This window comes from Choloepus didactylus, chromosome 8 (genome assembly GCF_015220235.1).
Source record: "Choloepus didactylus isolate mChoDid1 chromosome 8, mChoDid1.pri, whole genome shotgun sequence".
Classification (NCBI taxonomy): Eukaryota; Metazoa; Chordata; class Mammalia; order Pilosa; family Megalonychidae; genus Choloepus; species Choloepus didactylus.
In genome coordinates this window covers 76,673,883-76,689,106 of record NC_051314.1, presented here as the reverse complement: position 1 = coordinate 76,689,106, position 15,224 = coordinate 76,673,883, and the positions used below count along the sequence as shown (strand labels likewise).

The 15,224-nt window shown below is 36.6% G+C and overlaps 1 protein-coding gene and 2 pseudogenes across 1 annotated transcript; all 3 read left to right on the top strand.

Moving 5' to 3' along the window:
• The first annotated feature begins 2,482 nt into the window (after positions 1 to 2,482).
• Positions 2,483 to 2,695, top strand: LOC119541809 (annotated as a pseudogene).
• A 1,613-nt stretch (positions 2,696 to 4,308) lies between these two features.
• Positions 4,309 to 7,549, top strand: LOC119542706 (annotated as a pseudogene).
• Positions 7,550 to 14,039: 6,490 nt separating this feature from the next.
• On the top strand, positions 14,040 to 14,969 carry LOC119541804 (olfactory receptor 6C4). Its single transcript, XM_037846071.1, has one exon. It carries the CDS (start codon positions 14,040 to 14,042, stop codon positions 14,967 to 14,969), a length of 930 nt encoding a protein of 309 aa, XP_037701999.1.
• The last annotated feature ends 255 nt before the right edge of the window (positions 14,970 to 15,224 follow it).

The window sequence follows — 15,224 nt, the reverse complement described above, 5'->3', positions numbered from 1 at the left end:
GCTACAGCCAAGAGGGACACTTTGAAGAACACACTGGAACTGAGAGAGGAACCTCAGCTTACAGGCATTTTGGAGATGGCCTTTAAAAGCAGAATTTTGCTCTGGAGAAGCTAAGAGAGAACAAATGTCCCAAGAGCATCTAAGAGTGACATTTTTGAGGAGCTGAAGCCTGGAGAGGAATGTCCTGGGAGAAAGCCATTTTGAAACCAGAACTTGGAGCAGATGCTGGCCACATGCCTTCCCAGCTAACAGAGGTTCTCCGGACACGATCAGCCATCCAAAGGTACCCGATTGTTGATGCATTACCTTGGACACTTTATGGCCTTAAGACTGTAACTGTATAACCAAATAAACCCCTTCTATAAAAGCCAATCCATTTCTGGTGTTTTGCATTCCAGCAGCATTAGCAAACCAGAATACCATATTCAAAGAATGAAAGAGGATCCCTATCTCACACCTCATACAAAAAGTAACTCAAAATGAATCAAATACCTAAACATTAGGATTAGACTATAAAACTATTAGAAGGAAATGTAGGAAAATATCTTAAAGATCTTTGGAGAGAGGTGGCTTCCTAGACCTTACACCCAAAGCCCAAGCAATGAAAGAAAAAATAGATAAATGGGATCTCCTTAAAATTGAATATTCCTACGCATCAAAGGATTTTCTCAAGAAATTAAAAGGCAAACTATTCAATAGGAGAAAATATTTGGAAACCACATATCCAATAAGGGTTTAGTATCCAGAATACATAAAGAAATCCTACAACTCAACAACAAAAAGACAAAGAATGCAATTTTAAAAAGGGCAAAAGCCACGGATAGACATTTTTCCAAAGAGGAAATACAAATAGCTAAAAAGCATATGAAAAGATGCTCAACCTCACTAGCTATTAGGGCCTCTAATAGCTGACGTTCCTGGTGGAAGAGGCAGTACTTCTGTGAGGGTGACTACTGAATATTCTGCTTTCTGTTTATTTTGGTCCATGCAACTCTTTCCATCAGTAAATATTTCTAGGTCTTGGTCTGCTGGTGGCACATCCATTAGCCCTGGTCTGCCTGAGTAGACTTCATCTAACAGCTGAACACAAACATGTTTTGGGCAGTTCCATTAAGGCCCCTTTTTAATTTCTGGGAGAAGGGTGACAGGATTGAGTTTATCTGTAGTCTTTAGGATGACATTCAGATTGTCCAGCAGCACTGCCTGACAGCAGCTCAGTCTTCGCATTGTGAGCCATTATTCCCCTTTTGTTTTAGTAAGGATATAATAGGGTAAGAACACAGGTTGGGGAGCTTAAAGTAAACTTTTCTGTTTCTTGAAGGAGTCCACAGTGACTGCCACTGCCCTTAGACAATCAGGCCATCCTTGGGCAACTGTGTTAAGTTTTTTGACAAATAAGCCACTGGTCGTATGCTTTTTCCAAAATGCTGCACAAGCACCTTGTATTAGTTAGGGTTCTCCAGGGAAACAGAATCAACAGGAGATATCTGTGAATGTAAGATTTTTTTTAAAGTGTCTCACACAACTGTGGGTATGCATGAGTTCCAAATTCTGTAGGGCAGGCAGCAAACTGGCAACTCCAATGAAGGTGTTTGATGAATGCCTCAGGATACACTTCACTGGATAGTGGAAGAAGAAGTGAAGGTCTTCTGTCTGCCTCACTTAAAAGTCTTCAACTGATTGGATTAAATTCAGCTGATTGAATTTTCTCAGCACAAAGGGTGGGACCAATTGCCCTCTTAAGAGCCCTCCAGCTGAACACAAGGCAGAGTCACCGGCATACACAGACTTAAGATTTGCTTTTGCCATTTTGCATGCTCACACAATTTAAAAAAAGCATGATCTGTTAATCATAACCTGACAAAAAGCATGTAGATCTGATTTTTAAATTGTTAGATGCATTAATGCATCCCAAGGAATTAGCTGTTATCCACTACAAAGGAAATCTATCCATGGATAATAAAAAGGCTTAGACAGAGAAGAGGACAGGCAAAAAGATTTTACAGTGATGCCAAAAGTCCCTGGAAACTACAAGTATTTGCTAGTTATTTGTGGACACTTTTACTAGATGGATAAAAGGTTTTTCCTTGTTAGACTGAAAAGGTACAAGAAGTTGTAAAATGATTACTTCAAGAAATTATGCCTAAATTTGGACTTCTGCTTTTATTCAAAGTGAAAATGGACCGGCTTTTTTAGCAAAGATTGTTAAAGTTGTTTCAAGACTCTTCAGCATCAACTGGTGCCTACATTCTGCTTACAAGCCATGGTCTACAGGAAAAACAGAACGCATGAATCAAACTTTAAAAGTCAGCCTAGGCAACAGCTAAGCCATCTGGGAAGGGATACATCTTTTCTTCTGTAGGCTTGAGTCAAGAACTGTCAGTCATCTTGGATGGATGACTAACATTGTGGGGAAAAGACCAGGAGAACTTTCAGAAACTGTATCCAGTACTCCAAACTCACTGTGTCCAACAATTCAGATATGGCAGAAGTGAAGTCAAAGTTCCAGGAAGTTCTTCCAAAACAAGGGTAGTTGTCTATGGAAGCTATAACCACAAAGGTGCTGTGTAAACCCAAACTTTTACTCTTAAAATCTCCGACTATGGAAAAACTGGAGAAAATGCAGCAAGTTGCACAGGATACAATTCACCAACAAGAAATGGCAGAGAAGGAACAACAGCAAATAATCAACTGAAAGATGATTTAGCATGTCCATGAGCACCTCAACATCTATTTAATAACTAGAAAACAATCTGCATCTGTATGCTGAAAATAGTAATAAAACCAATAGTATTCACATAAATAACACAAAAATACCCAAGACTGATAAAACCTATATTGTGAATTTTAAAATTTTGATTTCTGTTGAACAAGAAACTTCAAACCAAATTACATGGTTTGTGTACCCAGGTGTTTAGAATTGCAAATAATTGTTCAATACTCCCATTGCTGTCAATTTTATAGATAACATTCTTATGCACAAGTATCTAAATGCAACTTCCTGTATACAGAGGATCATCACACCTCTATTAAACATCTGCATTTGAAGATACATTCTCATCTTGAATAAGGTATTCATGCTGGGTTTTTATGTTACATAACATAATATTTTACCAATTTTATGCATCATATCACGTTTAAAGCTATCTTGCCTGACAAACTGATCCTAATCAACGACAAAACTGTTTCTTAAACAAATCTGATTTTTAAAAAACTGTCACCTATTCTGCATAGTCACCCATATTTTTAGTTATACTAATTTTTAAAACTTAAGAATTATGTGGCTACCTTTACCATCCAGGTATCAAAGAATTAAAAACCTGAAAATGATTAATATAATTATCTATAAGTCATAGTAATGTGGACTTTAAAGAGCTCATGAAGTAAATTTGAAGTTAAATTTGAAGTTTTGGTTCTAAAAGACTGTACCTAAACCTATAATAGGTATATTACTAAGAATACCTTTATAAATTCTGAATATAATTCTAGATTGGCTTGCTGTAGTCAATAATAAACAATTTAAATTCACACAGGCCTTGCGGGCTTGCTGAATAATTAATCAGGCTCTACAAAAGAGATATTTGAAATGTGATCATTCTTTAGATAATTGTTATTTATTTCATAGCTAGTATTTTCTCAAACACCAGTAAATATAAAAAGTTGAGTTTTATCATCCTGAGGATAAGAGTAGCACCCTGAAGTGGGTTAAGTTTACACCCTTATAAAATGACATTTGGAAGACCATTTCTAAAAGCTGAATATGCAAGTAACATACATCCAACTCAGAATTAGCTATGATTCAATATGTAAAAACCTTTAAGAGCTACTCTAACTGAAATTAATAATTATGCCTCTAATCATCTTAAGTGCTCCACAGGGACCCCTCCCCAGACTCAACTAAATCCTGAATAGGTTAGGCCTTATCTAGTGTTACTTTTTGCTCATTCTTCTCTTAAATTGTCAGGAATAAAGCCCTGGATTTCCCAACCCAGAATCAAGCCATGACCATTCCAAGACAGACACCTTCCTGTTAGCTAGAAAGTCGTGGTGACAGTAAATCCTCCTGGTAATCCAGAACATAAGTATACTTGTGAACCTCTGAATGGCCTAAAATAGTTGCTTAAAAAGAAATCTTCCCACACAGGCCCTCCTGGCCAAAATGGTGGTGGTCCTTGGTGCAGGGTCTCACTCTTAGTGCCTGTTGCCCTTCCCCTTTGCAAAATGCTAAAGGAGAAGAGGCTGGCAGAAGGGGACTAATAGGCGATGAGTCCACAAAGGAAGCACTAAGATGGCACTGGCCCAAAGGACATGCCGTGCAGCATGGTGGCAGCTGAGGAGTACAGCCTGGTGTTCCAGCCAGGGATGAAGCGGCTGAGGTTGGCCTGTGATTCTGGGCTCTGTGGGGCTGCAGAGGGGCCTCCCCCAGCAATGCAGCAGCAACTACAGCCTCCAGCACCACTACTTGCAGTAAAAGTAACCCCAAGGAAATGTATGAAACAGCAAAGATTGTGCTGAAAATGGATTTATTCTCATGTACCTTCAGTTCTCCTAATGATCCAGATGGACAGAATGATATCTTTTGGGATCAAAATTCTCAAATGACAATACAGTTAGGATGAAAAACCAACAATAAATTCTATGCTGGGCATGTGGATTGGTGCATCTGCTATTCCTTGTACTCCCAATGTAGCAAAAGGAAAATCAAGAGCAAAATTCAGTTGCACAAAGTTAAAGACAAAAAAATCAAGAAGAACTTAGGAAGTTGGCTTAGCAATTTGATAAAAATACAGAAGAGCTAGATGTGATTCAAGAGCAAAACAACAGAAATCATTATTTTATCCCAACAATTTCAGAAACAGAGACTTTACATGACAATAATGTACAGATGCAGTCATTATATGATATGGTTCCCAAAATTGATAATGCTAGAATAAAGAAGCCAATGAGGGAAAACACCAAAATATCTGTGGCAAATGATTAAAATAGCAGTCAGAAGTCATTTGACCAAAACGTTGAAGCAGCCTTTAATGCCATTTTTGATAGTTCCACTCAGAAATGTAGTAGACACTTAAGCCAAGATCCATCTGATGCTTTTTTGAACACCAGTAATACTACCTTTGGAAAGAAAAGCAGTTTGAAAGAGAGAAAATCATTACTAAAGAAACTGGTCACTGAAAAACTGCAAAATAAAAGTCTGGGATCACTTTCTTTTCAAGTAGGTACTACCCTAACAGCAAAATCATGTATAACTGCTTGTACTAAGGAGTTAGAAGTTTTTAACAAGCATGTTGATCCCTTTTACCACCAATAATTTTGAGAATGATTGGGAAAACCTACTAGATGATGAAACTTTTGTTATACAAAATATCAAAATGCCTGAACTCCTCCCTGCTCCTAAAACAACCCATAGTGCTATTCACAAAGGTATTTGTACTTTTAACAGTAAAAATGATAAAAGTAAGCTAAGATGCCAGCCTGTGTCATTCAAATATTTTACAAGATCTTCCTTCAAAGACACATAACAGAGAACTAATAGATGCTGGGAAAGACAGATTTTCAACAAATCCAAATGATAAGCCAAACAAATTGTAATCCACTGGAACTAAACAAAATTTGATAAATCTTTCAATAAAATTGTTATTCAAAACAGAGTTGTACCTAATCGAACAAAAGTAAAGGATGATATTCATATTAAGTTTACTCCAAATATAAATGCTTCTGAAAAGTTTTCTTTGAACACAAGATATGCTAATGAACAAAAAAAAAAAGCCCATTTTTGATCAGTCTTCTAAGGCATCTGCTAATATAGATCCTTTTGGTTCTGCAACTTCAAGCAATGAAACTACTGTTAGTAACCTGAATCAGACTAATGCATCAAAGTTAGGTCCTTTCTTTGATGATTAGAATGACCTATCATTTTCCAATGAAATTATTAAAACATGTCACCAATTAGAGAATACCTGGGAAACAGATGAGGCAGATAATGATTTGTTATAACATGCATGTGATGATACTGAAAGACTGACTCAGCAACAAGATATTAGGAAGGATGATAAGACATCAGAAGGTATACTGATATCAATAACAGTTTCAAATGGTGCTCAAACATGCTCACAACTTCCAAACAAGGAAGCCAGTTGGTGCAATTGAAGCACTTGCATCTGGGCAGCATTACACTGCAAACATCCTCCTTGACAAATAGCTCACAAATAGATAAATCAATAAAGAAGGAGAAAAGGGAAATTTGTGAAAATTTCCCAAATAAGTTAGGTGCTATGATGAATTTGACTATGTACTCTAAGAACTCAAATTGTCAAATAAATAATCTGCATGTCTCCTGGAATAACACTGGTATTCCAATAAAAGTGAATAGTTCCAAGTCTGTTCTTGCAGGAAGTTCAAGTCTGAATGTGAGTTCAGTCATAGCAGTACAGGAATTACTAATTATAAGGAAAAAATGAGTACTCAGCATCTATCTCTTAGGACAACAAATGAAGCTCAGAGTAGTCATAGCAAAGTTAAATTACCAAAGCATACATTCACAAAGATGAAAAATTATCAGGCTCTCTCTCAGTTTAATCAAAATTGTATAACAGGAAGTGCATCTGATACTAAAATTACACAGGGTTTAGGGGAAAAAAAAAACTCTATCTGTGAATCCAGTACTTGGGGAGGCTGTTCAACAACAGTCTTTGATAAGACTTGCTGAATCTTTGAAACAACTTCAAAAGAGAAAGAAGAGAAAAATGGAAAGTATTGTGAAGAAATTCAGAGAAAGAGACAAGAAGCACTGGTTCAGTAATTCAATATCTAGTTTTCTGAGAAGCCACCAAACTGTCTTCCACATGGAATTCCTATGCCAGCTAAGTCCCAAAACTCAGAGGCAATAGCCTCTGCAAGAACATCAACTAGATGTGTCCCCTTTTCTCATAAAGTCAACACCCCTTTTCAATATGAACAAGTTGTGGGGGGGGGGGGTCACTGCCTAGATATTCCTGAAGATCAGAAAGTGATTAAACTATAGGAAGGGATAGCAACAGACAAGATGGAATTTAACAAAGGATTATGAATACTGAATCTTTATATCATCTTCTTTTTCTTAGTTGCTACGGTATTAGAATAGCTAGGAGGAAAGAATTGAAATGGTGAAACTGTAATACATAGCATCCTTTAAAACTTGTTCTATAGCTACTTGTTATATTGTAATTTGAAAGCTATCACCTTTTTGCATATGTTATATTTCACAATAAAGAATTAACAACTTTGGAAATTTCCTATATAACTACTTGTTAAATCATACTTTGGAAGATAGTATCTTTTTGTATATATGCTATATTTCACATTAAGGAAATAATTGAAAATGTGGAACTGTAACCTATAATATTGTTTTCAATTTGCTCACTAACTACTTGTTAAATTGCACTTGGAAAGTTATCACTTCTATGTATATATGTTATATTCTACAATAAAAAAATAATAATAAAAAGAAGCACTAGTTCAAAGAATGGCCAAAGCACAAGCATCATCCGTAAATGCAGCTTCCACTTAGCCTAATTTCTTTAATGAAATAATGGTTGGAAGACTTCACAAAGACTGTTGATAACTATCCATGATAGAACTTTTTTCCTGATTTCCCTATGAGAAATTTAATGCTGACTTATAAAGCATAGATTTCTACTTTGTTATTTAATCAGTGTTTACAGTGGTAAGTGAAACTTTTCTTTGCAGGAGCATATGAAAGTAATTAAATAAATGTTTTGGAAATTCAGGAAAGTTAGCAATTATGTAGTAGAATTACACAGAGGAAAGTAACAATATTTTTAAGTACTATGATTGCAGAGGATCATCAAAAAGTAAGTACTTTACTTATTTGTTTATCATACTAATTCTTTTTCTAATACAAGACTCATCACTAAGATAATAGGGACAATTTTTTATAATTTTACTTTCAATAACTGTTACTTAAGGTTTTTAAACATCCCTGAATTTTAATTAATATTTTCATATTCCTAGGTACATGGTTGGTAGGAAATAAAGGACTTAACTTATTTGTAAGGAAATTATTAATTATTTCAATTCCCAGTCTGAAATGGATTTGAATTTTAATATTTCCAAAACATGATAGATTTTGAAAACTTTCCAACATCTTTAGGGACATTTATTTAAGATGTCCAGTTTAGAAAAAAGGAAGTAGTGGATTGGATTGGTTATATAAATAATGTAGCATCAACATTAACATTTAGAGCTGGCAGAAACCAGAAATCATCTGGTCCAGCTTCTTTATTGTATAATAAGAAAAATGAATACTGTTATTCTTAAAGTCACAAGGCAAGTTAAAACTGTGTTGGGATGAGAATGATTTTGTTTTGGACAGCCAGACAATTACACCATTTGCTTCAGAACATTAGAGCATAAAATAACTTCTTTGAGGAAACATTAATTATTTTATACTATAAAACTAAAAAAAAATGTAATTAAAGACTCATTCAGGACTGTTTAATAACAATGCATATTGTTTCTTATTTTGTATTAAAGAATGAATTGTTCCCAGATATAAAAATGAGAATCTTTCTCCATTCAATTTTCCTGTACTTCTTTACTTCTTGATTAATTTACCGGCTTAACTAATTTTCTTCTCCGTTTATTTTTTTTTTTTTTCCTTTTGCCTGTTTGGAACTTATTGAGCCAGAAATAGATGTCTAACCAGATGGCATAAGGCAGCAAGGAAGCTTTATTGCTCCCAAATGGCTACAACAGGCCTGGGGAAAGCTATAGATACACCTATTCTATCATGGTGTTCATCACTATTCATGTGTCTTAGAGCTGTGATAATACAGAAATTACTAAATGCCTTTTAAGTTTTTCCTATATAGGTATAGATCATTTTGTAAATTGTATTTTCATATACACAGTAGAGTAACAGGTTCTAAATAACATTTATTATTTGTCTAAGTATTTGTAATAAAAACCTAAATAAATATAGGTAAATTCTGTATGAAAATGAAACACTGAGAACATCTTCTAAAGTGGCTTCACAGTGCTTTGACTGCTTTCATATCTCTATCTTTGCTTAGCTCTTCACTGTCTACCACTTGCTTCCTCTAGAAGCCTTTTAGCTGATTCTGTCCATTTATTAAGGCTCAGCCTAATAAGTCCGAGTTTCCTTGAACTTTTACTTGAGCATACTCATTGGAATTAATTTCCTTGCTCTGATCACAGTGGTAGTTATTCCTTGTATCATTCACGGGCCAATTCTATAATGACTTATTTGTGTTCAGTTGTATAAATCTCATAGTAGTGTCTCTAAATCTTGTCATTTGGTGTCTCTTTCAATATTCTGCCATGTTTTCATGCAGCCTATATTGTTATGTACTTAATAAAAGTGACCCCCCCCCCCCGTATCTTGAAAAGGAAAAAAAAGTCTTCTTCTTCAGATTGGTTTGATGTCTCTTGCTTTCTGTTTTTCCATGGCCTTAGTATGCCCTTTAGTAACAACCCAAGAAAGTAATCCCTTCTTGAAATGAGCTCATTCATATGCTGCATCTATGAACCAGGGTAACTGATGGATTTGTAGCCAGCTGCCTATCTCTAGTGTCTCTAGCCTGCCATGGTGGATATCCCCCTTACAGGGAACAGACTGGATTGCTCTCAAGTTATTAATAACTGAGATGCAAGAAAAATACAGTGTGCTAAGCACCAATAACATCACCAGAGACCATCTTGTCACTGGCTAGTAAACTTAATGCAACCAGAACATTGTCTTGTTTTCTCTGCCAAAATCACTAGTGAAATGGTGCTGTTATTCCTGTCAGTTAAATAGAAAGGGAGAGAATTTACTGAAAGCATAAATGATGGACATGTTCAACTCTAAGATAAAATAGTTTAGCTTACCCCAAGATATGGGAGACTGAGCCAGAAGGTGCCACTTTGTTGGGAACAGAAAAATCATGCCCTGTTATACATCCCTTTCTTGATATGCAAAATGGGACAGTTACCCCCTGAAAATTGTTAACAAACCATCACTTTATTAGCTAGAGATTGGTATGGAACTGACTGGAATCTGAGACCCAAAATATATTAGGTCATCCCTAATGGGGAACCCAATAGATTGGATGATCATGTAGCTATAATTTTTGTCCCATCTATAGGAGCAGAAAATGTAATTGCCTGAGTAGATGCACTAAATGACAACTATCACAGTGTAACTCTAGTAAATGCTGAAATGGCTTTAATACACAAAGCAGTATTCCAAAACAAAATGGCCCTAGATATCCTCACTGCCTTACAAGGGGGAACTTGTGCTATACTCAGAATGTTGTACCTATATTCCTAATGACTCTGGTAACATCTCTTCTCTCCTAGATCACCTAAATGATGCAGTTCAGGACATGACTACTCCAGTTGATAATTTTAATTTCTCTGATCTATTCAGTTGGCTACCTTTAAAAATAGGATCATGGTTATGGATTCTTCTTCAAACCATGCTTTGCAGTTTTCCTGATCGTTATATCTATTCTTATTTTTGTTAAATGCCTTTTGTCTCTATGTACTCGAATTGTAACTCAAATATGTATGAAACCCTTTTCATCTTCCAGAACTCCTGCCAAGGGTGATTCATTCTCCCCTGAAATAAATCAACAATATCTGCCAGTTATGAGTCAGAAATTTCACCAGATGACTCCCCAACTATGTCACCCCAGGTCAGCAGGGAGTAGCCAGAATGAAAAGTTGAATTCCCAAGATTGGAAATAGATATTGTTTTAAGGGGGAAATTGTAATAGCAGCCTTTCACATGTAACCTTAAAACTGTAAGCAAGCTGTGAAGTGGAGCTCTTAGTCTCATGGAGAAGCAATATGTAAGTGTAAAGTCTGTACCTGTACCCACATATGAATATGCTTTCATCTATCACCCCAGATATTAATAAGCTTTCATGTATTGCCCCAAACTTGGAGGCACCATGCCCCAGGTGTCACTGAGGGTGTAAATCCTAAATAAAGTAGTAAATAACTGAGATTAAAAAAAACTACTGAAGTTCTCCAGACCTCTGTTACCTATTACCCAAGACAATTACCTTTCTTTTTCTCTAATGAATATAAATGCCAATTAAAAAATCTGTACAGAGAGGAAGATTTGGGAAATTTCCCATGCCTTCCCACTGGCATAAATAAACCTTTTTTTCCTTCCTCAGCCCATTTGGTGGATCTTACCTTGGCCATGTTGAGCATTGAACCCAGATTTGGGGAGGGCCCCATCTGCAATTTTACTGAGGTGGTGGGGCCTTGAACTTTATGGGATGCTATGGAACAACCCAGATTTGAAAGCCCTGCAACAAGTGTTTATATATCCCATGTTAATGTATCTTTGAATTTCCTCCCACGATGATGTCATTAATGTAATGCCATATTTGTGTTCCTGAGGAAAGTTGGATGCAGTTAATATCTTGCCTGAAGAGACCATGTGCCCTGGCAAAGCTGCTGAGATACCTAAAGGGGAGGCAAGTGAAGGTATTTTCTTCTTTGAAGAAGGCGGCAAATTGATTCTGAGAGAATATGTAAATAGGCAATAAACAGAAAATATCCAAATTTATAACAGCATCTATTTCCAACTGCTGATTGGATGGAGTCAGTAATTTCAGGAATATTGAATACGGGAACCTTAACTGAGGAATCCATGGCATTAAGGTTGTGGCACAGCATCAAGAGCATTCATCTGTATCAGGTTTAAGCATGGACCAAACTGGGCTATGAAGGGGAGAGACAGCAGGAACAATGACTAGGCCAGAAATACCCATCCCAGGGGTCTCACTCCATTGTTCTCAACTTTTCCACAAACCTCATGGCAGATTCTCTCATGGAACCATTTCCAAAGTCTCTCTGGAATCTCACCCTGCAACCATATTTTCACAATTTTTTTCAAAACTGTCAATAATTGAGGTTCATTAGCACCTTCTGAGTTTGGGCCCACAGGGTATCTTTAGCTTCTTCAGGAAATTGATCCCTATGTGCCTGCTCAAGAAAGAGCAGATAAAATCCGTCACTCTGGCTAACATGAAACCTGCCTTATAAGACTTCAACATAATCTCCCTTAGAACAAAAATATTAAGGAATATTCAGTCCTTCAAAGGTCTTCTCTTCTAATTCTGTCACCACGGAGGATTTTTTGTTACTTAGTTTCTCTTTTTTATTCCATATGCAATGGACTGTGTCTCCCAGGAACTGCAATTTGATTCTGATTTGGATTTATAAAATGGAAGATAATACACTTCTTTCCTAAGTTTGTCTCACAAGCTTGAGTACTTCTACTATGAGAACGGTAGGATGTAGATGGAAAGTCAATAGAAAACATTAAATTTTAAACTATTTTTAGACTCACATGTGACATCTCACCTTTGATTTACCTCTTAGGAATACCAACGTAAATGACCCACGGCAGTAATTCAGACAGTCAAGGGTGTAAGCACTATATGTTTTTAAAGGCACTGAGGTTATCATTCCATAAATGTGGACCATGAAATCAATTGTGAAAATATGGAAGAAAATGCAACACAACTTGCAAAAGACCACAGGTTAGTATGTACCTAAGGGAAGGGAGGGTTATAGGAGATCCAAGCCAATGCTTAACATCACCTAGTGCCTCCATAAGCATATACAGAATAATGGGAAGATTAACAAGAATGCTTGTGATTATAGTTTTCTAACCCCCATGCATGTGAATTAGAGGAACCTTTTATATTTCCTTGTCCTCTTAGCCATAAAAAGCTAAAGATATATGCAGGATGCCACCACCAAAGTGTCCTTCCCTGGGAATAACCAATTTATTTACAAAGAACTCATTGTCAAAAGCATGAGTGCCCCTTTTCCTAGTCTCTATATGCCAAGAAAAGAGGACAAGCAAGTTTGATACCATGATGAACTGTCATCCTTAGCTGCCATTCAGGAATCTTTAAAACTCTGAGCAAAATCCACTCTGAGATGCTGCCTGGGGATCACTCAAGATCTCTCTTCCCAGAGATAGAAACCAAATTAGTGCCTGGAAACCCTGAATATGGCAGATAAATACATAATAAAATGCTAATTAACATGACTTAGTGATGCCTGAGCCTTAGCCAAGTACAGGGAAAGGCTCACAATACAAAATAAATAATACTGAGTCAAAGATCTTAAAGACCTAAAGTCCCATTACAAATTCATACAGAAGACATAGAATTATAGAAAAAATTAATTTATGACATCAAAGATCTTCAGCATTGCTTGTATTGGGGAAATTCCCACTGGTTTCTGAGACAGAGAAGTCACATATTCAGACAGTAACAGAGATAAGGGACTGTGGCAGATATACAGTGAAAGAGCACTAGTACAGAGAGAGGAAAGGAAGAAACATAAAAGAAGAGAAAACAGAGCCAGACAGAGATATTTCTACCAAGAGCACAGAGTAGTAGAGATGAATAGTCAGAGGAAAGTGACTCAACTATGGAGAATTCATAAACATTTTGGAAGGAAAATGTAAGTTCAAAAACTTATTCTCCTGAAAAAAAATTTGAGTAATTACTCTTTAATACATTTTTGTTAAGTACCCAGGAAAAGATCAACCTGAGGAGAAATGACAAGGACTGCAGGAATAATGCCCCTTATGTAGGAGCCAAACCTAGTCAGATAGGATTCTGATTTGGGCCAATTGGATGGAGGACAATAATATGACCTGATCCTGTTGCTTACAATCAACTTTCTATCACCCACCCTGAAATTGTTTTTTTTTTTCTTTCCAAGCTGAAGTTTTATTTAAAATGTAAAAGAATTGTTTCTTTAAAATGCAGGTAAATAAAGCAAAAGGATACAGTGCTCTTTTCCTACAAGTTAACCAGCCTATCCAAGTACAGGGTATATATAGTACTTAAATGCTGGTAGAACTTCACAGTAGTTTAGTGTTAAGACATTATCTACGTTTCGATTATGAAGAGATTCTCAGTGTGTGATGCTTGGTTTGGAGGTTTTCTTCACTGACTTCCACTTTTTTCATTTAGATGCACTGAGGGTCAACAATGAAAAACCAAACTGCATTTACTGAGTTTATCCTGCTGGGCCTTACAAACCGACATGAACTCCAGGTGGTGACATTCCTCTTTCTGTTCCTCACCTACATACTAAGTGTCCTAGGAAATCTGACCATTATCCTCCTCACCTTATTAGACCCTAACCTCCAGACTCCTATGTATTTCTTTCTCCGGAATTTTTCCTTCTTAGAAATTTCCTTCACATCCATTTTTATTCCCAGATTTCTGACCAGCTTGACAACAGGAAATAAAGCCATCAGCTTTGCTGGCTGCTTGACTCAGTATTTTTTTGCCATATTTCTCGGGGCAACAGAGTTTTACCTCCTGGCCTCTATGTCCTATGACCGCTATGTAGCCATCTGCAAACCCCTGCATTACCTGACCATCATGAGCAGCAGAGTCTGCATACAACTTGTGTTTTGCTCCTGGCTGGGGGGATTGTTGGCTATCTTATCCCCTATCATCCTGATGAGCCAGGTGGATTTCTGTGCCTCCAATGTGCTGAATCACTATTTCTGTGACTATGGGCCCCTCCTGGAGATTGCCTGTTCAGACACAAGCTTCATAGAACTGATGGTCATCCTCTCAGCGACTGTGACTCTGGTGGTTACTCTGGTGCTGGTGACACTTTCTTACATGTACATTATTAGGACCATTCTGAGGATTCCTTCTGCCCAGCAAAGGACAAAGGCCTTTTCCACTTGCTCCTCCCACATGATTGTCATTACCCTCTCCTATGGCAGCTGCATGTTTATGTACATCAATCCCTCTGCAAAAGAAGTAGGTACTTTCAACAAAGGAGCAGCTGTACTCATTACTTCAGTTACCCCCTTGTTGAATCCCTTTATTTATACCCTAAGAAATCAACAAGTGAAGCAAGCCTTCAAGGGCACTGTCAAAAAGATTGTGAAGTTTTAATTTAAAAACAAAATTTAAAAAAAAGTGCTCAAATGGCCTTTGAGGATAAAAATATAAAATTATATGTCATAATTTCAAGGAACCTACAGTCTAGTGGGAAAGAAAGGTGTATAAATAGCAAATTTATAAGATAAAATAAAATAACATGTTAAGGGTTATTAGTGAGATGAATGAAAATCCATAAAAAAGAAGAGTTGGAAATAATGAACTCTACAAGTAAGACCAGGAAATGATTTACCCAGGACTTTCAATTTG

Bases quoted from the DNA above. Each gene is read 5' to 3' on its own strand.
- LOC119541804 (XM_037846071.1), top strand. From the start codon at position 14,040: ATGAAAAACCAAACTGCATTTACTGAGTTTATCCTGCTGGGCCTTACA.